This window comes from Cnephaeus nilssonii (genome assembly GCF_951640355.1).
Source record: "Cnephaeus nilssonii genome assembly, chromosome: 7".
NCBI lineage: Eukaryota > Metazoa > Chordata > Mammalia > Chiroptera > Vespertilionidae > Cnephaeus > Cnephaeus nilssonii.
This window is the reverse complement of record NC_137078.1, coordinates 14169138-14196672: the sequence shown is the minus strand read 5'-3', so window position 1 is coordinate 14196672 and position 27535 is coordinate 14169138. Positions and strand designations below refer to the sequence as shown.

At 43.2% G+C, this 27535-nt stretch overlaps 1 protein-coding gene across 9 annotated transcripts in view; it reads right to left on the bottom strand.

Moving 5' to 3' along the window:
• FARS2 (phenylalanyl-tRNA synthetase 2, mitochondrial) overlaps positions 1 to 27535 on the bottom strand; it is a 572601-nt gene that overhangs the window by 148691 nt on the left and 396375 nt on the right. For all 9 annotated transcript variants that reach the window (XM_079777471.1, XM_079777466.1, XM_079777467.1 and 6 more), the window contains one exon: positions 15828 to 15979. In XM_079777471.1, coding sequence (XP_079633597.1) covers positions 15828 to 15979 — 152 coding nt within the window. The remainder of the gene's footprint in view (positions 1 to 15827; positions 15980 to 27535) is intronic.

The following is a 27535-nucleotide window of genomic DNA, read 5'->3' as shown; positions in this document are numbered from 1 at the left end:
TGCACAGCTCTGCTGCTCTGAGTTGCTCTGAGTCCATATATTCTTCTAAATTCTTCCCAACTACGTCAGGGCAGGTTCCTTCTTGAACCCTGCTATACTAACTGTTGGGAACTTAGTCCAAGTTCCTCTTTATCCTCTGCTCACTAGTTACAGGTGTTGGCTCTGAGCCCCTCTGCCTGGGGCTGGACCTCCTTGGATGCCGGGTCTTAGATGGAGAAGCCATGAAAGGTTGTGTGTGTATAAGATGAGTCTTTATTGCAGCAGCCAGTGGTCAGATAGCTATCAGACAACACAGTCTTTCACAGCAGTCCATAACACAGGCAGCCATACACGGGCTGGCAAATACATATCTTCCCTTCAAAGCAGCATTAATCTCTGTACCCATAGCAAATATCTGAGCAGCCACACGCTGCCTCTAAACTCACTGTCTTACATTATAGCGGTATCTGAGCTCATTGGCTCAGCGGCTTCTCCTGTCTCTCCTGCCCAGCACACTCTAGCTGGTTAACATGGTGGCTATATCTGAGCTCTCTATGAGCTCTTAGCCTTACATCGTAGCAGTACCAGCCCTCAGCTCCATCTCTCCAGCTTCGTCTGAGCTCTCTAGCCTTAGTAACATACTTTTACTACTATTTACACTAAAGAGGCTAGTTGCCAACAATGACATCAATCATTGACTATAGGAAGGGCACAGCATACTGTGAGAACACTGTGGCTGTGCACCTGCTCATGGTATCTTAGCCTAGGCGCAGAGTGGCCTGGGACATCCCGATATACTAACAACAAGGCCTTTCACACTCTGAGTGGCCTTGGCTGACTGGCTACTTAACCAAGTAATCCCCACCAAAGCATTGCCCCCCCCCCCCCCCCACTTACTCCCTATCTCAGTATCAACCACTATCCTCATAGTCGCACAAGTCAGGACCCTGGGACTTATATTCATTCCTCCATCTCCATGTTCTCCTCCCTCAGATGGGCTCACCTTTCCTATGGAATTTTAACTCCCCAATATCTTTCCCATCAGTCAGCTGCTTTCCACCAGGCCCTGCCCTGTTACTGTCTCAGCTCAGACTCTCCTCTCCTCTCCCTGAGACCACTCAGATGTGCTCCTACGCCTTCCCCCACCACCAACCTTATCCCTGGCCAACACTTTCAAGACAGGTAATTACTTATAAACTGCAATCTCCTGAATTAGTTCACTGGCTCCCCATGTGTTCTAGTGGATAAGTCCATGTTTTCATGAGGGAATACAAGGCCTTCCAACCTCTCCTGCTTCATTTCTTCCCATTCTTCTACGCTTCCTCTCCTATCTCTGGCGCCCCACCTTTGTGCATGCGGCCCATTCTGCCTGGAATTTCCTGGCCTTTTCTGTATCTAATTCCTATTTGTCTCTCAAGATTCCGCTGAATCATGATCTGGAAACGTTTCTGAGCATCGAAAGCCAGGTAAGATGCTACTCTTCTTTGAAGTCATGGCTGTGCATCTCTCATCTAAGACACTTTTCACATTAAACTGAAAATATCTATGTGCACCAACTTATCAGTCATTAAGCTCCTTGAAGACAAGAGCTTATTTTAAAAAATCATTTTAGCAATAGTGTGAAGGCTGGGGAAGGTGTAGAGTGGAAGGGGTCATGGGGGAAGAAAAGGAGACATCTGTAATACTTTCAACAATAATTGTACATGCAAGAGTAATATGCAAATTAACCACCACTCTTACATTACTCTTACAAAAAATCATTTGTGTATCTCCCTACCATAAACATCACAGATAGCATAATGCCTCCCCATGGTAAGCATTCAACACACATTTACTGGGATGAATGAGTCAGAACTTGAGGTAGCACTAATGTTTAGCTACTCTAACAAAGAGAAAAACAAACATTTAAAATTTACACTGAGAAAAAACCTTCAAAGCCTGCGGGCCAAGCCTCATCTCTGAGGTGCTCCAGAGTTGACTAAAGGTCCTCACTTCAGCTTGCTACTGCTTCCTTCTTGCTCTCTCACAGTGCCAGAAGTCTGCAACTGCATGTGTCTTTAAACTCATTTGGTCTCAAGTAATGGAAACCCACATCAAACCATCAGGGGACTTACACTCACTACAGAATCGAGGACGGAGTGGACAGCGGAGCTGTGGGAAGGGCAGGTGGCAGCGGGGCCCAAGCATGGAATGGAACCAGCCACGCCAGCATTCTTTCCAGCTCACATCTCTGTTGCTGCTTCCTTCTCTCTCTTTCTGCTCACCACATTCTCCCCACTATGGGAAACGTGGCCAGAGATGGCTCACAGCTCTGTCACTCACAGCTTTAAGCTCTCTTTCATTTTTCATCCAAACATTACACAGACAATGCCTTATTTGGCCAGTTTTGTTAGATGCCTGCCCCTGGACAAATCAAGTACGCCAAGGGCACAGTCCCAGTGCATCAATGTGAAAGTACCCCTCTTAACCACACATAGGAGAGAAGAAGCCACTTCTAGAAAAGGGTGCCCACAGCCCATGTCAGGGGCTCCCTACTCCTAGCAGCTTGGAAACTCCACAGTCAAGATCTGACGTTTCTGTCTTTCCCATACAGACAGCTTGTTTTCTTCCTTTCATGTTGCCTTCTTTCAAAAAATTTGCTTGCTCCTCAGTTTGTGGCAAACAAACACACACATAAACACATTATAATTTGACTGCTTGAATTTCTAGCCAATCCTGTGATTTCCTCTCTTCCAATCAAAAAATGGTTTCCTAGGTAACCATGAATAATTTGCATACTTCCAATACTCCAGTTTTCTGGTTCTGGGAACTCAGAATTTTAAAATATATTTTATATAGAATATAGCCAACCTTCCTAAAAGCACTTTTCTCCTTTTCCCTACCTGAACATTTGGTCCAAACTACATTATTTTTAAACCAGCAGTTTACTCAGAACCCAACTTACTTAGTGCAACTCAATTCCTGTCCCTAAAGAGCAATCCCCACCCACTCTGATGTTCTATCCTGCATGAAGTCACCATAATCAATTGTGAAGAGTTCTGCTAGCCCAACTGGAAAACGGTACCAACTGAGGTATCTTTTTGGATCACATAGAAAGGGATGCTAGTTATATCCTGAGAAAACATGACATAGCATAGGTTGTTGCTGAATTTTCTTTATAATTTACTCATCAAAAATGTTTATTGAGTACTTACTATGTTCTATATCCCAGATATAATAGAAAGTTCAAGAGCCAGTGTTTGTCAGTAACCCACAGTATAGTGGTAGAAAAATGAATAAACACAATGCAATGCAGCAACTGCTAAAACATAAGAATGTGCTAGAAATGCTTATTCCACCATTACTACATAATTTCAAAAATTGCATACCATGTACATTGAGGGACAGATGATCTGCCAGGAGAAATTCCTATATTTAATGAATGCTGAGATAAGTGATAAAATTCTGTGTAAATGTCTAGACCACAGCTGTCACCTCTTGTACAAATATTTTAGCTGCTTAATTTTCACTACAAGTTTCCTCTCTCATCTTACTATTGCCACCTTCCTGCAGGAGGAAGCGGAGGCTAAGGGAAGCAGCCATATCTGTCAAACACAGAATCTAAAACTTTTGTGGGGAATTCTTTCTCCTTTGAGAATATTACACACATAAGGCATCTTACAAAATAGTTATGACCACAAAGATTATAAGGCAACTGGCATTTTAGTAATTTTTGTCCTCAGATCTAAACTGTACTCCCATGGAAAAGATTTTCATTCTGAATGGAGATTTAGTCAGGTCTGTACTGAAATCCCAAGCCTTCCATTGCAGGTGTTTACCTGAAGGGAAAGCCTAGGGAGGGGGTTGGGGGGAGGGGCCTTGCAAGGTAGGCAGGAGATGGGGTTCAAAGTGGAGCTGCTGGAGTCCCAGGTGAGAAGTATGAGGCTGTCCGGGGCAGGCAGCTCTACACAAGCCTGAAAAACCATAGGGCACTGGGAGTGTCTCAACAAAGGTGCCCCAGCTGGAGCAGCACAAGGCCAGAGATGCCCAGCAAGAAACCCTGGGGGCTCATGGGGGCGGGCGGGTGTGTGTGTGTGTGTGTGAATTGTCGCATCCAGTGGAAGTAAGCTTGTTTGTGAACATATCTGACACACCCTTTTTTTTTTTTTAATATATTTTATTGATTTTTTTACAGAGAGGAAGGGAGAGGGGATAGAGAGTTAGAAACATTGATGAGAGAGAAACATCGATCAGCTGCCTCCTGCACGCCCTCCACTGGGGATGTGCCTGAAACCAAGATACATGCCCTTGACCGGAATCGAACCCAGGACCTTTCAGTCCACAGGCCGACGCTCTATCCACTGAGCCAAACCGGTTTCGGCTGACACACCCTTTGAGACTTCAAGAAATACATGAAGGGAGTTTTCTTGAGACTGAGATTGTGTGGGCATGCTCAGGACATCTGAATACAAGCTCCCTAATTCATTTACTGACTAGCTCTCTTACTGTAACAGTGGCCCCATCAACACAGGGTTCCCTAATCACACTACATTGCCTTGAGGTATCCTTCTCTTCATGTAAATCTTATGGAACATTCTACCTTGTTCTTTCTCACTGAATACCCGATTATATTTCCGTGATAACACCTTCCCTGACTCCAAACGACACTTCAATAAGCAGATCACAGTGACTCTACCACTATTAAAACAAGACAAACAAACAGACTGAAGCTCTGGTAAAGACCTGCTAAGTCTCCTGAATTTTATGACTTACCTGCCCACCCCCTCACCCCAGGTCTCAGATTCAGCCTCATTCTGGACTTCAAGCCCACTCCCAACTCTAAGAGGAGCCCTGGCCAGCAGCTCGCCAGCACAGCCTCCAGGCAGCCAGGGCATGGTTCCCCTGCAACATAAGGAAAGCAGAGTCCACATTCCTCTCTGCAAGTCGGCCTCCCTATGACTCCATCAGTAACTGAAATGCAGACCCTAAGCCTGGCTTTTCTGTGACCCCTGCCTACTCCACCACACTCCTCCACTGTGCTCACTGACTGCTGGGCCTCTTCCAAATGACCCTAATAAGATACCTTAGACCGTGGGTGCTGTATGGACCATCTGTGCACACCATTCCCTCCCCCTGGAGTTGACCTCTCATCCCTGCTCCCTGCCTTCTTTTGTACACCTTCCTGGCAGCTGCCTGAGCCTGAGTTATGAGGAAGTTAAGGAAAGTAACTAGCCCGAGGGACACAGGGGCTGCTGCGGCATGGCACTGCCCCAGCCTGTGAATTGTGAGTCGTGACCCTGGCCTCATGTGACACTGGAGCCCATGGGGATTGGCAGCAGAAAAGGGCTTGCTTCTTACTCAGGAGGCGACCAGCAAGGTGAGGCCATCTCTGCTATTTGAAAATTTTAATTTTTGAAGAGTGACTCAAAGAGGTCTCACCTGTAGATTCCTAAGAACTCCTTACAAATCACAGGCCCATCTTTAGAGATTCAACTCCAAAATCTATAATTAGGATAACTTTGGTTACCTTAGGTACAATTCTGAGGTTGCATAGTGGATTCATAAATCTTTTGGTTACTAAGCCATATCTTTAACTGTGATGGCTGTGGTACATTCAGGGCCAGGGATTTATGGGTGAGAAGAACAAGGCAACTGACACAGGGACAGACAATAGAGGCAGGCTCCCATTGCTGGCTCTGGACATAGAATTTGGGTGGCAGCCAGTCGAAAGAAGTGACCTTATAAATTTAAAGACCCGCCCGGCCAGCGTGGCTCAGTAGTGGCTGAGTGTCGACCTATGAACCCAGAGGTCACGGTTTGATTCCCAGTCAGGGCATATACCCAGGTTGCAGGTTCGATCCCCAGTGTAGGGCTTGCAGGAGGCAGCCAATCAATGATTCTCTCTCATCATTTTGTTTCTATCTCTCCCTTCCTCTCTGAAATTGATAAGAATATATTTTAAAAATATAAAATAAATTCGAAAACCCAAAACAATTTAGGGTCTTACTCAAAATGATGGGGTGGGCCGAAACCGGTTTGGCTCAGTGGATAGAGCATCGGCCTGCGGACTGAAAGGTCCCGGGTTCGATTCCGGTCAAGGGCATGTACCTTGGTTTCGGGCACATCCCCAGTAGGGGGTGTGCAAGAGGCAGCTGATCGATGTTTCTCTCTCATCGATGTTTCTAACTCTCTATCCCTCTCTCTTCCTCTCTGTGAAAAATCAATAAAATATATTTTTAAAAAAATGATGGGGTGGGATTGTCCCTCCCCGCCCCATTTATGCTAGCAATTCTGCGACTTATTTTCTCCTCACAGTTTGCCTTGGGTGTGCATTTTAATTTGCTTTAATCCGGTCAGCACTGTTGGGGTGAGACACGGAAACCTCGGGTACATGACTTACTCTTACCTTGCATCCTGGAAAGAGGTCATTCAATTTCCTCACCACGAACAGGTACATGGGATGCCTAGGAGAGAGTATCCAACGACTCTCCCTGAAAACTGTTAATTGGAAGTTAAAGAAGGAAAAGTGGCTTCACGTTAATTTTCACCAAGGTGTACTGTAAGGCAGTGCTCACCACAGGTGCAGCCCATTCAGCTCCTGGCCTTCTCCCTGGCTAGCTGCTGTCAAGCGGTCTCTCCTTCCTGCTCTGTGCAGGGATGCTACTCCTGGGGTCCTGCCAGGCCAACACTGAAGGTAATCCCAAGGAATCCTTCAGCAAATGGTGACAAGCTGGGGGACGGCGTGGAACAGAACTAATGGTGTTTTACTTTATCTAACACGGGTGGCAAACAGGGCTGCTACGTGGCAGCGATGAAATGTCTCCTCCATGGACTACTTTAAAGAGAAGGCTTTGAGAAGGAGGAAAGTGAAGGAAGGTAGGGAGAAACAACTATCCAGGCTAAAAATAGTTTTCTTAGAATTGCTTTCTGTGCTGGCTGAACTGCAGCAATAAAAGTTCTTACACTCACACCACCAGTTCTGCAATAAGAATGAAGAACAGGACAGAAGCCAGGAGAGCTCTAAGGCAGCCTGGCCGCCGCTAGCCATCTCCTCGGGACTGCATGCTGCTAATCTCAAGGGGACACGACTCTGGCAGGCCTCCAAAGATCAGCTGTGGTTGGCTTTTCATTGATGACCCATCTTTAAGTTCAGATAACTGCACTTATTTGGTTCTGTCAAAAGGAACAAGACCAGGGAGTGATTTGCAACCAGATATGTCATCCCACCTGCCACTGTCCATAGCATTTTCCCAACACACAACCCAGAAAATAGCCACAGTGACTACACAGCTCTGTTGACCAGTATCTTTACTAGTTTAGAAAGAATTTCTTTTTTTCTTGATTAAAAGTTTACTCCTTCAGTTGCAGGAAGAATATGCATCATTTCAGAATAACAGTTTCATACAAAGTCTCACTCTGCTTTCCTCTATGATCTGGCTGCCAGATCTCAGACTCCTACCTGTACCAGGTTATTCTTTATTTTACTAAACAAGGTAAGTTGGTTGTGAAAGTTACTCTTTTGTTTTTACTCTAATAGCTAACAATTTTTTTAGAACTCTGTGCAGTCTTCAAAGCATTGCACATACACAGGCACATGGAATTTTTGCAGCTACCATTTAAGGATGACAGTACTCTCAGAGGTAGATGAAGCTGAGGTGCAGAAAGTCCCAATACCATACATATTGGATGTGGAAAGTCAAGATTCCACCCATGGCTTCTGACTGAATTCTGAGCTCTTCCCACTAGACTACACTGACTCTACTTCTCATCTCATAAACTACTTCCAGTTCTTAAAAAAGCTCCTCTAAGGAATGAAGAAGGATCCACTTACCATCCACCCAGCATCATGTAGTGATGAGCCTCCTTCCACTAATATAAACATTGTGGGAAGACAAAAGGAAGCTACTATACCAATTCAGTTCCACCTAAGGAGTTTCCATCTAGTGGAATAGACTAGAAAAGTTTAAATGTGAATAAAGAATAAAGATATGAATGAGCCAACTATTAGGAGCAGTTGCATAGAGTTCTATACATGGAGTAAAATGGGGGCGGCGAGAAGGCAGTACTTGGATATTTGTTCTGAAAAATGGCCCAGTGAATCTTTCTGCTTGAAAATATCCAGCCTGTGGCTTCTTGCTCTGGAACGGGGCTGGGCTGTTTTATTAATGGTCCCTAACTAGATCAACAATGGGTTCTTGACCCAATAGTGGTGAAGACAGCCCAGACCCCAGGGACCCAGGGCAAAGGGCTATACACAAAAGGGATGGTATTTGTCAGTTAATTAGGTTAGTTCCTTCCAGAATTTGTACTGGGATCATGACAGGACTGGCCAGAAAAGACTTTGGCCAATGCGGAAAGAGGTGGAAATGTTAATCCTATGTAATAAAAGGTTAATATGCAAATTGTCCCTATGGGTGGGAGTTCGACTGACCAGGAGTTAGACATGCACTGACCACCAGGGTGCGGTGCGGAACATGGCGGGCATGTGGGACCGGTGCTGGCAGTGAGCGGCAGTGACGACACTGCTGGCCCCAATGGGCCCCCAATGAGAGCGGGACTGCGGTGGGATGGTGGAGCAGGTGAGCGGGCAGCACCAGGCCAAGGCGGGTGGGAAGGAGGCAGCTGGGGGAAGGGAGGCCCCAGGCAGCAGCTGGCAGCCGCTAGGGACCCTACCCATGCACAAATTTCATGCACTGGGCCTCTGTGTATCTATAAGTAGGGGAAAGGTGGAGGATACAGACACTGACCAGGAGGAGTAAGGAGAGGGACAACGCCAGGACACTAGGTGTACAAGGTCTCTGACCCTTAGACTTGCCTCAGTTCCAAATAGCTTCCCAGTTCTACTCGGGTGTATCCTTAAATAAATCTCTGTTTCTTAAAGTGGCCACTGTAAGTGAATCTATCCTGGCAAAAGAAAGAATCTAAAAACTCAGAGTTCTTTTTACAGAAACTCAAGTTTCCTACTACACAGAATATACTCACTTTAATTAGACTCAGGATGCAGTGCACCTCATTCACAAGGTATCAGAAGGTAGACAGAAACAGAGGGTCTGCCACCCTGCCTCCTTGGTAAGGCTTCCTAGACCAATGGTCCCTTTCCTCTGGATTTATAGCCTTAGACATGTGCCTCTTATTTTAAGTCAATGGACATTTACTGACCATCAGTTACGTACAAGAAATGGTACAGACCATTTATTAGGTTTAACTAACCTCATTGTCACCTTATGCTTTTTATTCCTAGTTCAGTTTTCCTATATTATTTGGCTCCATAAAAATTGGGATCTTGCCTCAAAATTCCTTGTGGTTCCCCCCAAAAAATGATGAACAAATTAGATCCAGAGACATAGAAGCATGGAACAGACTGATGAATATCAGAGGGAAGGTAGGGGTGGGTAGGCAAAGATTAACCATATATGTATAACTCATGGGCACAGACAATAGTGTGGTGAAGGCCTGGGGCAGGGAAGAGGGGTCAATGCGGGGGGGAAAGGAGGTACACATGTAATACTTTCAACAATAAAGATAAAATTTTAAAAATCCTTACGGTTCCAATTAGCCCAATATTTCCCAAAACACAGGAACTCAAGAATCAGTTGCTAAATACATTTATGGTTATGTCTCTTGGCATAAAATTCAAGGAAATATAAAAATGGTAGTGCCTGAGTGAAAGGCTACTGATTTCAGGTTAAAGAAAAAAACACACAAAGAAATCGCTGTATAAACAGTAAGTCTACTGACTTGTAAATTAAGGTCAGAGGCCTGTCCACTTGACCCAGGAGGCTAGTTGGACCAAGGGCAGGCATCTGACCTGAGTGGAGTCTGTCCACCAAGCTGGTCAGGGATGTTTGCCCCAGTGAGAAAAGTTGAGTTGGGCCTGCTTTGTTGAGAGTTAGAATTGGGCAAGAGACTTGCAGTGGTGCTGAGATCTGGAACCTGAAGGACATTTAGAATCAGGAGCTGGGCAGGGCATTCTGAACTCTGCATGATATGAAAGAGCAGAAGCTGTATGGTGGGAAGGTGGGGAGAGAGAGTGAGTGTGAGAAAATACAATGCAATAGAGAAGTAGAAATTGGTAGACATACCACAGAAAGCGTGGTGGAGCCCTGGCTGGTGGCTCAGTTGGTTGGAAGATCCTTCCATACGCCAAAAAGTTGCAGGTTCGATCCCTGGTCGGAACATGTTAGGGAGGCAACAACTGATAGATGTTTCTCTCTCTCTCTCTCTCTCTCTGCCTTCTTCTCTCTAAAAATTAATAAAAACATATCTATCCTCACGTGAGGATTCAAAACAAAACAAAACAGAAAGAGCGATGGAGACAGAGAAAGGTCAGAGCCTGCTTTAGCTACTACTCTGTCTGAAGCTTCTGTGGTTGTCAAGCTTTTCCTGTTTGATCAAGTGTGTTCGTTGGGACCACAGAACCCCCACTGAGGCACCTCCCCTTGTGAGGGCCTTCTATCGTTTCTCCCAGCTGATCATAACATAAAAATAGTGCATGATTTTAAGAAATCTTTTCAAAAAGAATATTAAACATTCTCTGCTAAATTTTTTCTCAACAGGGCAATTCTGCCTGTCAAGGGACATTTGACAATGTCTGGAGACATTTTTGATTGTCACAGAGGGTGGGATTGGGTGTGTGATACTGAAATCTAGTGAGTAGAGGCCAGAAGTGCTGCTAAATAGCTTACAATGCACAGAACACACAACAATGAATTATCTGGCCCAAAATATCAGTAGTACAGAGGTTGAAAAACCATGCACTGGAACCAACAGGTTAATAATACAAAGCACATGCTATCTTCAATATTCAAGGGTCAAACGACATATGATGCATAAGTATATGAATAAAGTCAACACTGGGAAAATGTAAAAATGTTAAGAGTTGTCTTAGATTGTTGAGATGATGCCTGAATCACCACCCTTTTTATTTTCAAAGTTTTATGTGTTTGCATTTTTACTGGGTGCTTGACAAAGCAAAAACACATAAATATACCAAAAAGAGAAAGAAGGAAGGGAAAGTCTGGAGGAAGGGAGGAAGGGAGGATGAGTCACCTGAACTGCCTCACCCACACCACACCATGAAGTTAGGACCAGGCAACGTCACACCCACTCAAAAGAGGGGCCAGCTACACTGAGAAGGTGCTTCTCGTGGGGAAGTCCCGCTTCAAAGTTCTGTTGAAAATGAAGACATATGTTCCAGTATACCCACAGGCATATCGCGGAGACATTGCGGGTTCCAGACCACTGCAATAAAGTGGGTATTGCAAAAAAGGAGTCACACAAATTTTTGGTTTCCCAATGCCTATACAAGTTATATTTATACTATGCTGTAGTCTATTAAGTGTGCAATAGCATTATTTCTAAAAACCCAATGAATATACCCTAATTAAAGCTACTTCATTGCTAAAAGACTATAACCATCATCTGAGCCTTCAGATAGTCATCATCATTTTGCTGGTGGAGGGTCTTACTTCTGCGTTGTTAAAAATGCAGTATCTGCAAAGCACAAGAAGGTGAAGCACAAGGTCTACCTGTACAAAACGAGATCTACCTGTACTTTTGGCAAATTGTATAAAATATAACTGTGAGGAAGATCAAGTAGGGAGTCCATAGTTCAGCACACTCACCTCTAGCATCTCGGCCCTAACCAGACCCTGACTAACAGTGCAGGGGTTCAGGAGACGTGTCCACACTGTATGAACAGCATGTGGCAAAGTAAGCAGCAGCCCCAGGACAAAGTGTAAGTCTATGCTTTGGGACGTCTCCAGCCAGCCCCTGCTGCAGACACCTGGGGCATTTTTCGCTACCACTCTTTTCTTGGGGATAAATCAGATACTTCTTTTAGAATTCTGTAATTCTAACTTCCAGAAAACTCTGCCTTAAACTCAAACCAAATCTGTCCTATTCAAATCCATATTACTTTACGGTCCATTTCTACCATTCAAAAGAGCAGTATTGGGTCACTTCCCCAGATGAGGTATCAGCAGTTGAAGACAATGGTTAAGTTTCCTTTTGCTCTTCTTTGCTCCTTCTCCTACCCCAGCATAAGAAATACTTTGAGCAGTTGCACTTTCTCAGTATGTAGCACGTGCATATAGTACAATATTCCAAAGGTATGAACGCACACACAGTGACCCCAGCTCTCCTCTCCAGAGCTAAGTAATCCCTGCTCTACTTTTTGTGACATGATATTTGGAACTACAAAAACTCTTGTGCACACTAAGTAGCCTATAGATTAAGTGGCAAATGTACTCTGGGAGAAGGTTCTGAATGACAAACTGGAACAAAATGTCAGCTTCTTCTAACTTGAACAGCTATCCTCCTTTTGGGCACAAACTGTTATTTGTAATCAAGAAAACAATGGCCCATTTGTTTAACATTATAAAATGAGGTTCAGATTCAGCGGCTGATGTCTCTCTGAAACATCCTGGGATCTGTTCTTGGCCAAACAATAACACCTATTTAGCTCAGAGTGCCTTTCCCTCAGCACTAGCCATTCTCAGCTGGGATGTTAGGTAAAGGGTCAGAGCTCTTGGACTACCTGGTAACATGTCATTGATGTGTTTAGATAATAAATGAAATAAATCTTGAGATCAAGCTATGCATTGATGAGTACAAGGTCAGGAGACCTTCACTTGCCACTGCCCAAGGAGGGTGCCAGGTGCTCAGGGAAGAATGACCTCCTTCGGGAGGATTTCAGAATCTGTGAGGGGGGCGGTGATCTTTAAAAAAATTACATGTGTCTCCCTCCCCTTTATCAGGGGTCAGCAAACCATGAGCCAAATCTTGCTGACCACCTGTTTTTATAATGAAAGCTTTATTAGAACACAGCCATGACAATTTGATTTCGTTTTCTCTATGGCTGCTTTAGAAAGAGCAGAGTTGAGTAGATGTGACAGAGATCATATGACCCATGAAGTAAAAAATATTTACTATCTGTCCTTTAACAGCAAAAGATTGTCACCTCCTGCCCTAGATACTTCCTGAGAATCATTGCATAAGGAGCCACCATGACTAAATAATGTGCTTTTCCTCAGTGTTGTAAAAGCAAGGTTTGTTTGTCCTTACTTTGGTTGTCAGGAATGAAGATTTCAAAAATAGTGGCTTAAACAAGATACTCTCTCTCATATAAAGTCCAAGGCTGAACTGACACTCCAGTGGCATGAGACCCAGGCTGTATTCCCCACAACTTCCACTACCAAGACACACTGTGGTCCAGAATGGTTGCCAAAGTACCAGCCATTATATTCACATCCAGGTAGCAGGAAGGAACAAGGACAGCTTCAGCCCAACTTTTAAGGAAGCCTCTGGAAATACCACTAAACATGTCACATAAACTACTGCTAAACTGATACACCTAGTATAGACTTTCCATTAGCTGACAAACTGCTTCGGTTAAAAAAAATCAAGATTTTTTCTTGATTTTTCTGTCTTCCTTTCTCTTCCACTTTCCCTAAAAATCAATGGAAAAATATTCTCAGGTGAGGATTAACAACAACAACAACAAACAACACACACACACACACACACACACACACACACACACACACACAACACACAAAAAAAACAAAAAAAAGGAAAAGATAGGTAGGCTCTCTGGGCAGGCTAATCATTTGGCATAGCTCCAAAATGATAGGACTTAAATGTTTGCTTAACATTATTTAAGATCAGCGACAGAAGCATTTTCTGGCTGGTTGTTTGTTTTCAAATTTCCAATCAAAAGTATTGTCTCCTCCAGAAGGAAGTGGACAAATTCTCCTTTAGCACAACCAGTTAGCATGGGCTATGTGCAGACCCGAGTTATACAGTACTCCTCCACAGTCTGTGACTTTGTCTCTAATGGACTGTCTGCCTGGTCTGTTCCTGAGTCCACAGGACCCTGATACTTCCCCATGCCCCCGGCATCCTCTCCAATTAACATGCCTGTTCCATTTACCCTCCTCACTACATCCCGGCAATAACATCTCACAGTGCCTTTAGGTTCTGCTCATCTCCAACCAAGAAAGGCTACTCATCTCACTTTTCACACTGGTGATATAAGAGGTAGAGGTGGATCTAAGTATCAGGAAGCAAGAGCCTGAGAAGTAAGAAATTAAGAATGAATTCTGAATCCTTGATTCCAGAAGTTATCTGTGTATCAAACAAGAATGGAAAACAATGGTGAGTCATGTGCTTTTGGCATATCAGTTGATACTTCGCAATAAGTCTCATTCCCATATATTTGCTCCTCTTCAATAGTAATATCCAGACTTTCAGTATCAACATGTTAACTCTTGGAAATTTCTTTCTCACATAAAAGTACAGGGCTGAACGGTATCTATCACGTCAGGGGCCCAGGCTACCATGTACATCCATTCTATTGTCTGTAAAGTTAGGAGACAGAAATCATCTGCCAGCTCCAAAATATATTTAAAGACTGCCCAAAAGAGCCAAAATCAAGTAGAAGCTAAATGGGAGGAAGCAAAGAGCAGAAGCACACAGAGTGCCATGTCTTTGAACACATATTCCTGAACACCAGCAAAAATACATTTCACAGTGCTAAGGGTTATAATCTGAAGTGCAAAGTCTATATCACCAATAAGTATTGAAACTGGAGTTAGCAAAGGTGGATCTTCTGTTAGTAACTAGGGTAGACTTGGGGTGGGAGGCAGACCTACTAAAAGACTCAGAGATGGATGAGCCATATTTGAAGAGTTGGTTTCATGGAGGTGGAGACAAAGAAAGACTTCGGTTGTGAAGACATGTAGCCTGAATGACTACTAGCCCTTCCCTGCTGAGTCAACTCTTGAACCTCACCCCCGAGGCTTGTGTCAGTAGCTGGTTCAGAAAATCCAACACATTCAAATACGAGTGACAAAAAGGCAATCATAAGCATAAAACTGACACAGCAATTACAATAGTTAAAAGAATAAGGAGAATGACAGAGAAGTCATAGAAAAATGCTGCCAACAAATCATATGAAGTTTCCAGCCAAATATATTACAATGAATTTTAAAAACCAAATGAAGCACTTTCTCTATGAAGGGAAATCACAAAGCAAAAATAACTCAGAGAAAAGATAGCAAGGAAACAGAAACAGAATATGAGCTTGCAGAACTCAGAAAAGGGGGAAAGCAGAGTACAGATGGAAATACAATGTGCGCAAGGAAACACAGTAAGGAGCAGAGAAGACACAGGAGGAAAGCATTCAAAATGAAGTGGAAAACTTTGAAAACACAGAGTTCTAATACATTAGAGAGAAAATGAAAGGTAGAGAAGTCAGACTTAGGACGGCCTCCTCAGGCATCATTGGAGTTCCTCAAGAACAGTCCAATGGATCAATACAAACCCTGAGAGATAATTCAGGAAAAACAGTTCTAAAACCAGAGTAAAGTTAAACTCAGTTAGTGAGGGCCAAATACATACATATCAGGGAGGACGGGTCAACGCTGAAATAAGTCCTGATAAAGTTATTACATTTTATCTTATGACCTGATACAGATTTTGGCTTGAGGTATATGGTTAATAAATATTCACCTAGAGATTAACAAAACACTTTTTCTCCACAACTCTTCTTTGGGCCTTATCCTCTGTTCCTGGGATGTGATGTGCTACAGAATCACTTCCAAAAGCAATACGGAAAAACTCCAAGATCTTTAAAACATCCAGTTTCATATACTTTCTTTAACAGGGCAGGAAAGATTAAAAATGCATTTCAGAAAGATTTTCAGAAAGGACTGATATGAAAGGCTTTTCTGAGAAGCCATACGTTCACTATAAATTCAGAAGATATTTTGTCTACTATGCACTGGATTTCAGCAAAATTTTATATGTTTCCACATGCCTTTGTCACATAGAGAGAATAAGGATAAAATAAAATTTTTTTTACTTACTTTGGATGTTCAAACTTGTCTATAAGATCAACTTTTTCCACCAAATCTCCTCCAATTGTTCGTACTAAGTCATAGAAATCATTTTCTGTGTAATTCTCCGAGGGCAACCAGAATGAAATGTCATTTATCACAGCAGGATATTTGCTAAGAGGCTAACAAAATAAGAGAAGAAAAGATAGATTGAGTTGTTAGTTGGATGAGAATGTTTAAATTTTCATGGAAAGTTACACTTGGCTAATTAGAAAATGCTCATAAAACATTATTTCAACACTTGAATTTTCAGGAACAAAATAAATTTAAAACATAAGCCAATATTCAAAATTAGCAAATTCTATTATGAATCTTATAGATTCTTATCACATTCATGTGTAACATCACCATTTATAACATTTATATCACTATCAATGTTCAATTTAGTATGAAGCAATTTGAATTTATCATATTTCAGTTTTTTTCCATTTGAATATCAGAGAAGAAAAGTTCAAATTTAATTAACAAGTGATTCATTAACTTCTTGTGACACTTTCAGAAAGCCATTTTAATGGGAAATAAGGGCTTGTCAAAATCGGTATTTCAAATAGAAATGTCATTTTTGTTAGTATTTCTAATTATTAAAATAAAGAAATGAACTTATAAGTAGTCATTTAGGGAGTTATTTTACAAATTATGCCTCTATGGATGTAATAAACACAATGTAGCCATTTCCTTCATTTTCCCTACTTTTTCCAGTTTATTAGGGTTCATTAATTCATCATTATACTAGAAGCCCGGTGCACGAAATTCGTGCACGGCGGGGGATTGTCTCTCAGCCCAGGCTGTACCCTCTCCAATCTGGGACTCCTGGAGGGATGTCCGACTGCCCGTTTAGGCCCGATCCCTGGGATCGGGCCTAAACGGGCAGTCGGACATCCCTCTCACAATCCAGGACTGCTGGCTCCCAACTGCTTGCCTGCCTGCCTTCCTGATTGCCCCTAACCGCTTCTGCCTGCCAGCCTGATCACCCCCTAACCACTCCGCTGCCAGCCTGGTTGATGCTTAACTGCTCCCCTGCCAGCCTGTTTGCCCCCAACTTCCCTCCTCTGCCCGCCTGGTCACCCCTAACTGCCCTCTCCTGCAGGGTTGATCACCTCCAACTGCCCTCCCTTGCAGGCCGGGTGCCTCCCAACTGCCCTCCCTTGCAAGCCTGGTCCCTCTCAACTGCCCTCCCTTGCAGGCCGGGTGCCTCCCAACTGCCCTCTCCTGCTGGCCATCTTGTGGTGGCCATCTTGTGTCCACATGGGGGCAGGATCTTTAACCACATGGGGGCAGCTATATTGTGTGTTGCAGTGATGATCGATCTGCATATTACTCTTTTCTTAGATAGGATAGAGGCCTGGTGCACAGGTGGGGGCCAGCTGGTTTGCCCTGAAGGGTGTCCCGGATCAGGTGGGGTTCCCTTGGGGCATGGAGCGGCCTGAGCGAGGGGCCTGTGGTGGTTTGCAGGCCGGCCACGCCCCTTGGCAACCCAAGGGGAGGCCCTGGTATCTGGAATTTATTTTCCTTCTACAATTGAAACTTTGTAGCCTGGAGCGGAGCCAAGCCTGCTGCTCCCTCCAGGGCGGCAGCCATCTCTGTGGCAGTTAATTCACCTTCTACAATTGAAACTTTGTAGCCTTGAGTGGGTGAGCCCGGCCAGGGTGTGCGGAAAGCTTTGCTTCCCCTGTTGCCACCGGCAACCCTGGCCTGCTCTCTCAAGATCCATTCTGCTGCCATTTGTTTGAATTTGTTTACCTTCTATAATTGAAACTTTGTAGCTTGAGTGGAGGCTTAGGCCTGCAACGGCTATGGAAAGCTTGGCTTCCTCTGTTACCTGGGAAACCTTGCTCTCTGTGGCTGTAGCCATCTTGGATTGGGGTTAATTTGCATACTCGCCCTGATTGGCTGGTGGGCGTGGCTTGGCTGGTGGGCGTGGCTTATGTAGCGGAGTGATGGTTAATTTGCATATTACCATTTTATTAGAGAGGATTGGACTAGAGGCCCAGTGCACAGATTTGTGCACCAGTGGGATTCCTCAGCCTGGCTTGCACCCTCTTGCAATCCGGGGTCCCTCAGGGGATGTCGGACTGCCAGTTTCGGAAACCAGCAATCTGACACCATCCGAGGGATGTAGTAGTGTGTGAAGCAGCAGTTGGCCAGGGAGGAGCCTGAGCCTGGGTCAGGCGCTGTGCCACTCCCGCTCATCCTGGCCCTGCTGAGCCTGCCGCCACCACGGCTTGGTAGCACCGCCATAGCTGCACTCGTCAGCCGTGAGCCCGGCGTCTGGTGCCTGTTGGTCAGCTGAGCGGAGCTCCCACTGTGGGAGCACACTGACCACCAGGTGGCAGCTCCTGTGTGAGCATCTGCCCCCTGGTGGTCAGTGCGCATCATAGCTACTGGTCAAATGGTCGACCGGTCGCTTAGGGTCTTATATATATAGATAGACATTTAAAATTAAATACTTTTAGAAGTTACTGCATTTGTTTACATGTCATATGTATACTCTAGGTCTATAAGTTATAAAAATGTTTTATTGAATGTTTCATTACATAATTATGAAGTCCTAAGGAAATCTGATAAAGCTATAAATTTGTTAGAAGGGCAAATTTACAAATTGATTTATACCAAGCTTGTTCCTATATAATAAAAGCCCAGCGACCGAACGGCAGAATGACCAGAATGACAGGTTGACCAGTCACTATGATGCGCACTGACCACCAGGGGGCAGACGCTCAATGCAGGAGCTCCCCTTTGGTGGTCAGTGCACTACCATAGTGGGAGCACCGATCGTTGCCTCCTCACCCCAGGCTCCTCCTCCTTGCTCCCTGCTGCCTCCTCTGGACACCTGCAGGACATGCAGCGCTGCTGCTGGGCTCACAGAGCTGACCCCGGAGGCTGGGAGGCGGATTCATGGCCGCCACAGGACTGAGGCCTACTCCACTGCCTCTCAGTGTTCTTGCCCCTGGGCCCAGCACTGACCGGGTCCCCTAATGAGGCGTGCTCAGGCTCTATGGAAGATGCCAAACCAGGGAGCAGCCACTCAGAGGGCGGGTCCACAGCCGCTTGGCAAACCAGGATGATCCCTGCAGCCATGCCCCCACCAGTGCACGAATCCCATGCAATGGGCCTCTAGTTTCATTATAAACAGTTTGTTGAATCACTGATCAGAAAATGCATTAAATTTTTATATTGGCAAAACCTCTGAAAAACCAAATACTCAAACATAAATGATTATTCAATTTGAAATAGCAATAAAGTTGTCTAAGAAATGCATCAGTTTAGAATATACATTCCAATGAACATAATTAAGCTACCATCCAGTTACTCCTGACAAAATAACAGAGCTCCTGAAAAACATCCATGTTTTCCTCCTAAAGGCAAGATGCTGTGATAAGAATCTATAGGTTAATGTAGCCACCGGAGATGATGGGAATTTGATGATTATACAATTGCTTTTCCCTTGACAACACCCTTTTGCCACTTAATAAAGAAATTTAGAAAGATTAGTTAAAAGGCTGGGATTGCCAAGAGTAGCATGAAATCTACTCTTAAGCTAATCAAACTGAGGTGTCTCATTTGTTGAGCTCTGACATGAGACAAGATGAAAGAAATGGGAGCATCTGCGTCCCAACCCATGGACAATGGTCAGCACAGTCGGCCAGAATATATGCCCCCAAAACATTAAAAATACATATTACAGTTTTAAAAACCAAGGAGAAAACCCCAGGCTATTGTATTGCAAACATAGTTTAAGCTAACAGATTATAATGAGTTTAAAGTAATGATCTAACTAACAGAATCAATCACTATACTAATTAATGTGTGTCAGATGTGGGGTACCTACTCTACTAGTGAAAGGGACAGTACAATTTTGTTTTGAAAATAAGAAGATAACTACAGATCTATGGTTACTGAAATGTAGGCTTTCTGGTGCTTAACCAAAGGCAGTGTTACAAACCACCCTACGGCTGGCTTCCCATTGCTCTTCGGTAAAGTCCTCAGTTCTTAAAAGGTTCTGCTTCCTTCTATGGTTCTCCAGGTTCAGAACAGCTGGCTTATTTGGTTTCTTGGACACACTGAGCTACTTACTCCATATACCATTTCTTGCCTTCCCTGTCTTCAGCTACAACATTCACTCCTTATCATCCCAGACTCTACTAGTCCCTTGTTATGTCACCCCATACCTCTCTTTCATAGTACTTTTCATCACTGCAATTGTTTGTGTAGTTACTTGTTTAATGTCTGCCTTCCCAGTATGATACCATTTTGAGGGTAGGATGTGTATCTGTTTCCATCTCCAAATTTCTCTGTCATCTTGAATAGTCCCTGTGACACTGTAGGTATTGAGTAAAAGAGAATTACAGAGCTGCCTTATGGGGGCCATGGTACATCACAATGAATCAAATCAGCTGTTTTTTCTTCTCTAACTGGACTAGCTAGTGAACAAATCAAGTAAATAGGGCATGGAGACTTGCCTCCATCCTTGGCCATGATGTGACGAGGAGAGTGACCATGTGGGATGACAAAGAGGCTATAGGTGGACAGGCAAAGTGACCTGGTAGGGACTTGATATTCCATAGTCATAGAATCAGGAATTTTAAAATTGGGAGGGAACTGTCAACCTAATTAAAGAGGTAAATTGAGGCAAAATCAAAATACCAGAAATTGAGTTTTTTGGGTATAGCAGAGGATTGTAATTCATGAAACACATGCTGTAATAAGCTCTAGGCAGGTCCACTGAAGGTCGGGAGAGGGCTGTATTTATGGGCAAGAAGTACAAAGAAGGAGAAGTCCAGCCAACGTGCAGGCAGTCAGTCAACTGACTCGAGGATGGGAGAGATTCTTTGTGGATTTTCATTGGTAGAAGATACCTGTAAGTGTCAGTCTCCTGAAAATCAGACATTTACCAGAAATCAGTTCTTAAGTTCTGAGGGCATACACATGAGAGACTCCATTTCACATTCTCGAGTTCCATTTTAGATTGAAATCCTTTCACAGACCTTAAATAACATTTAATATTGATTGTGTTTTCTCATTTATGTTCTTGATCTCTAGACACAGGCATGTCTATTTTATTATGTGTTACATGCTGTTGATCGGCTCTGGTGACCCCATGAATGAGTGAGGTCGATCATGTCCTGTTGAGCTCCTGTAGACTCAGCCTATGGCTCCTGTGTGGAGTCCATCCATCTCATATTTGGTCTTCCTCTTTTCCCACTGCCTTCTATTTTTCCTAGCATTATTATAGTTTTATCAAATAAACATCTACTTATTAGTTCTTTTGAGATTCCGTCTATAATTGTTTATTTTTAAATATTTGAAAAGGGGGTAAAATTACAGATATAGTAGAGACTTTCAAAGCCATAAGTGAAATCATGAACTATTTTAATAACGATAAACGTGATAACTTGGATTCAATAGATAATTTTCACTTAAGGAAGAAAATTTAAACCAGGGACTCTGTACCAAATTGAATTATTAGTCAAATCTTACAACAAGTGTTTGATTCAGATATTCATAGTATCTCTTCATCAAATATTTAAAGTGAAGGTAGCTGCTTTAGTACATAAACTGTTTCCTGAAAACAGAAATGGAGGAAAACACAACTAATTTTATGAGGCTACTAGAAACTTTAAGCCAAAGCTGGACAAGCATAGTATAATTCAACAAAAAAATTGTAGACCAATTTCACCTTACAACCTACATGAAAAATCCTAAATGTAACTTCAGCAAACACGATTCAATAGCATATCAATATAATACCACAAAATGACCAAGTAATGTTTTTCTAAAATAATGAGAATGATGTAAAACAAAAATAATCTACTAATTGACATACAATATAAAGGAAAAAATCATGTGATTTTTCATAGACAGGAAGCACTTGATAAATGTAATATTTATTATAAATATTTTGGGGCAAACTATAAATAAAGAGGCAACATCCTTAGCCTAACAAGGTATTCAGTAAAAACCTACAGCAAACATACTTAATGTTAAATATTTTTAGGAGCATTCCAATTAAAGTCAAGAGTAAGATAAGGATATCTACTCTCATCCTTGCTCTGTCTCATTATAAATCCTAACCAAGGCAAAAAACAGGGAAAGCCATGAACTAAATTGGTCAGAATAAAATAGGCAAAATTTGTGATCTTATATTTAAATCTTTCTTACTAGCTATATGACTTGGACAAACTGCTTAATTTCTGCTTTCAGTTTTATATGAAAAATGGAGGTATTATTAGAATCTACCTCATATAATAATTACTTTTTCATATATAGTTATACACATAATACATAAGGTTTAAAGTGAATGAAATGGAGATACATATATCACTGACTAAAATTAAAAAACATGAGTTATATTAAGATATATGAAGTATCTTACCTAATAATAGAGGAACATGTAAATTGACCGTACCTCCCCTATGTCCACAGCCAACCAGAAAGAGTATGCAAATTAACCCAACAAAGATGGTGGTTAATTTGCATACATACCTGGGTCCTGGGAACCTCCTCGGCACCCAGGTCACTCCCAGCCGGCCATCGGGTGGAGGCTTTAGGCTTGGGAAGGGGCCGAGCCTGCGATCGGAGGTGTGTGTGTGGGGGGGACCCCTTCCCAAGCCTAAAGCCTGGGGCAGAGGCTTTAGGCTTGGGCAGGGGCCAAGCCTGCGATCAGAGGGGCCGGGGGGGGGGGGGAGCCCTTTCCCAAGCCTAAAGCCTGGGGCAGAGGCTTTAGGCTTGGGCAGGGGCTGAGCCTGGGATCAGAGGGAACGGGAAAAAAATCAATGGAAACTATCCTCAGGTGAGGATAAAAAGAAAAATAAAGGAAGAAATGTCATATCCTATGAAAGACACATCTTGAAAATGCTTAAAGAAAGTTGTCATTTTTTCATGGTGAAGGGACTGGAGTCCGTGTTGATGAAAATACCTTGGCAGCTGCGGTGACTGGCAGTGGCTGCAGCAGCGGGGTGATGGGGCTGGCACCTTCCCCTGATCAGCCCGGTCACCTCCCGCAAAGGGAGGCCAGACTGTCGCTTAGGTCTGCTCCCAACGGGGAGTGGGCCTATGTCATGAGTAGGACATCCCCTGAGGGCTCCCAGTATGTGAGAGGGGGCAGGCTGGGCTGAGGGACCCCTCCCCAGTGCACAAATTTTGTATTTATATGAATTTAAAAAACAGGGTAACAATAATATACGTATATTAAAAAGATGTGGGAAAGTTATATATACTAGACTTCAGAACAATGATTACCTCTGAATAAGGAGGAAAATGTTTTCAAGGAGAGTATAAAAGAAATTTCAACTGTCTTCTACACTAATAAAAGAGAAACATGCAAATTAACCATCACTCCACTACACGAAGCCACACCCACCAGTCAATCAGGAGTGAGTATGCAAATTAACCCAATCAAGATGGTGGCCGGCCACGGAGCTGGAGCAAGCAGGAGGCTTGGGTTGCCCCAGGTGATGGAGGAAGCCAAGCTTCCCGCCCACCTGCCCTGGCCGGCCCTGGCCTCCGCTCAAGGAGGCGCTGAAAAAAAGAAAGAAAAAGAAAAAAAGGAGGGGCTGGGACCTTGGGTCACCAGGGAGTAATCAGGCCAGGATGGGACGGCAGGGGCCCTTGAGGGTAAGCAGACCAGCAGGGGGGCCAGTTGGGGGTGAGCATGCTGTCAGTGGGGGTCAGTTGGAGGTGATCAGGACAGCGGGGGGGCAGTTTGGAGTGAGCAGGCCAGCAGGGGGACAGTTGGGGGTGATCAGGCTAGCAGGGGGGGCATTTGGGGGTGAGCAGGTCAGCAGCGGGGTGCAGTTGGGGGCGAGCAGGCCAGCAGGCAGAGTGGTTAGGGGCAATCAGGCAGGCAGGCAGGCAGGTGAGCGGCTGGAATCAGCAGTCCCGGATTGTGAGAGGGATGTCCGATCCCTGTAAACCGGCAATAGGACATCCTTCAAAGGGTCCAAGATTGGAGAGGGTGCAGGCCAGGCTGAGGAACACCCCCCCCTTGCACGAATTTCGTGCACCAGGCCACTAGTTAAGAAATAAGAGTCCAAGTTCAACTCTGATTTGTGCAACAAAAGCACTGAGTGACTTCTGCATGCTAGAGCTGTTAGCTGGGTTGGAGTAGAGATGGGTGGTACACCCAGCAAGTAAGGTCAGCCTAAGTTATACTTTATTCCTTTCACTTAGACTGATGGTAAACATCTTTTTTATTGGAGGGTAGCAAAATATGCTATCCAAAAATATGCTTCTTTAAGATAAGGATTATTTTGAGTTGAAGACAATTGAGAAGCTGATACAAGAAAAGCTCTCAGCCCTCCCCTGATTTGCCTAAGAGCAGGACATAAATTTGCAAAGATCCCAACTTCCCTCTCTACTAGGAAGGAGTTAATCATTAGAAACAACTTCAAACTCTTATCAGCCCGAAGACTGCACCAGAGGAATCTACATGACAAAATTTACTAACTAGTTTATCTTCCATTAGTTTCCTATACATTTACCTTTCCAAATTTTGCCACCCCTACAGACTTAAGCTATTTTTCCTTTGTGGTATCACCTCTCTAAAAATGTATTGTTATTTTTCTAAGTTGCTATATTTAAGCCCAAGTTCTAGCCAGATGTTTGAGTTACTCATCTCTGGGTATTCCTCTGTGTTACACATGTATTGCACATGTTAATAAATCTGTTTTTCTCTTAATCTGTCTTTTGCTACAGAGCCATAGCTGAGACCTAGTAAAAGAAAAATGATTTTTTCCCCCTTGCCCACATTATCCTTACATTTATTGCATTGGGACTACTTATAATGGTCTCAGAATAAGACCCTTATTTTATTAGGTTGGGCTAATCCTAGGGATCTACAAATGTTTTCTAGTTGCCCATCTTACTTCTTATTGTCCTCCCATTATTGACACTTCCAACCCAAGAACTGTTTTCTTCCCTGTTGGGGGTTGGGGCAATCATGGAGGTATGTGCTTCCCTGACAGGCTCACCTCAAGCCCCAAAGCTATACGCAGTGCCCCTTTGGGTTCATTTCTCTGTCCTGTCCCCCAGGCCAGCACTGAGGTCTGCTTCATCGAGGCAGGCAGCCCAACAGCGGCACAGTGCCTGCTAATAAATATGTGGAAATCTTGTTGAACTGATTATATTATGGGATCTGTGTCCACATTTTCCCAGTTTTCCAGGAAAATTTGGATTTTTTTCCCATGTCATCTGGGTCAGATAAATGTGATTGTCAAAGATGTTGTTGTCAAAGATGTTGTTTTTATTCCCCTTTCCTTTTCTTTGAAATAGCTTTGTTTACTAAGTTTTACTCCATGCCCCTTTACTCTCCCAGTGGTCTTTCCTTCCTTCCCTTTAAAAGGCTCACACATCCCTTCAGACCTGAGTCTCCAGACATGCAGGTAAGAAAGTTGGCAGTTGAAGTGCCAGAGTTCATTTACTTAACAGTGTCTTATTTAATTGGTTTTATTCTGTTCTTTCTCCAGATTATTTAGGTAAAAGAAAAACTCATGTATTTGGGGTCTTCTTTAAAAAAAAAAGAAAAAAGCATTTAAGACTATAAAAGTTCCTCTATATACCTCTTTAGATATATCCCACAAGTTTAGTCTTTCCATAAATTTTCTTTCTCTCATTCTATTGGATTGATCAATATTTTAAAATTTTACTTCTTCAGTTTATTTTCTTTTTAAAAAATATATTTTTATTGATTTCAGAGAGGAAGGGAGAGGGAGAGAGAGAAACATCAATGATAAGAGAGAATCATGGATCGGCTGCCCCCTTCATGCCCTCTACTGGGGATCGAACCACAACCTCCTGGTTCAAAGGTCAATGCTCAACCACTGAGCGACACAGGCCAGGCTCCCTCTTCAGTTTAAAAAGCTGTAAGTTGTATTTTTATTCTTTATCTCTCTCTCTCTCTCTCTCTCTCTCTCTCTCTCTCTCTCTCTCTCTCTCTCACACACACACACACACACACACACACACACACACATCCTTTAATAAATTGTTCTAAAGCTTAAATTTATTTAGGGTCTCTATTCAGCTCTTAAATAAGACAGGAACCTTAGTTTCTTTTAACAGCTCCTCTCCCCAACTATTAGAGTTTTAACTTTTAAAAAGCACACACAAAATAATGTTATTTAAAGCAACAGTTAATATTAAGTTAAAAATTGCTTGTTTTTTTAAAATATATTATTATTGATTTCAGAGAAGAAGGGGGAGGGAGAGAGAGATAGAAACATCAATGACAATCAATGACTGGCTGCCTTCTGCACGCCCCCTACTGGGGATCCAGCCTGCAATCCAGTTATGTACCCGGATAGGGAATGGAACTGTGACCTCCTAATTCATGGTCAATTTTCAACCACTGAGGCATGCTGACTGGGCTGTTATCCCACCTCTTTAATAAGTCTACCTCAGGGGAAAAGATTGTGTGGATTTCCTAACAAGCTCTTTAAAAGACTGGAAGGAAAGCAAGCATACAAATACAATAAACAAACAAAGGAAGGTTCCTAAACTCCAGGGCTTTCAGCTGTACTCCAAGCCCAGTGAGTGAGCTAGCATCCACCCCAGCTACTCCGCATCACCCCAGGAAATTCATGCTGCCTCTGTGCTGTGAGTAATCAAGTTCTCTGTCTCTGACCGAGGAGTCGCATGTCATTCTGCCACACCCATGAATCTGTCGCAGGCTACCTTAACTTGCAAGTATGGTAAAATCTTAGACCTTTCACAGTTTCTGACACAGCCTTCCTTCTTTTTCACTTTTGTTCTTGCAGATAAATATCCTTTCATAGTTTTTCTTCAGTGAAAGTATGTGGGAGGCAAACCTCTCTCAGTATTTATATGCCTGAAACCCTCACACTTAAATAATTTGGCAGGGCACCAAAACTGTAGGTTTATAGTTGTCTCCCTTAGCACTTTAAAAATATTTTTCTGCACTTATTAGTAATGATGACAAGTCTGCTGTCAGTCAGAGTTCTTTTTCCCGGGGAAGCTGTCTTTTCCTCCTGACAGTTTGAAAGAGTGTTATCTTTATCCTCCAGGCTATGCACTGATTCTGATTAGGCCAAGCTGCATTGATCCTTCTTTCTTCTGCTCAGGACCCACTGTGCTTTCAACCCGAGGGTTCACATCTGGCTCCAATTCAGAAAAATTCTAGCCATTACTTCTCTGCCATTCCTTTCATTGTCTTCTCAAACTGCAATAATACGTACACATTGCAGAGCTTCTTGATCTAGCTTTCATTTTCCTTAACTGATCTATTTTAGGTTTTTAATCTGTATGCATTTGTGCTGTATTCTGGGTGAATTCTTCAGTAACAACTTCTTATTTACTATTATACCTTCAACTGAGTCTAGTTTATCTTTTTTTTCTTCTTCTTCATTTCAAATAAATCTATTACTCATTTCTGATATTTCTAATTTTTTTAAATATCTACTTATGTTTCATTCTTGCCTATTTTTGCCCCTTATTCAGAATTTCCTATTCTTCCTTTTTTTAAAAAAAAAATTTTGTTTTATTGATTTCAGAGAGGAAGGGAGAGGGAAAGAGAGAAACATCAATTATGAGAATCATTGATCAGCTGCCTCCTGCACGCCCCCTACTGGAATCAAGCCTGAAACCCAGGTATGTACCCTTGACTGGAATCAAACCTGGCACCCTTCAGTCCGCAGGCCGATGCTCTATCCACTGAGCCAACC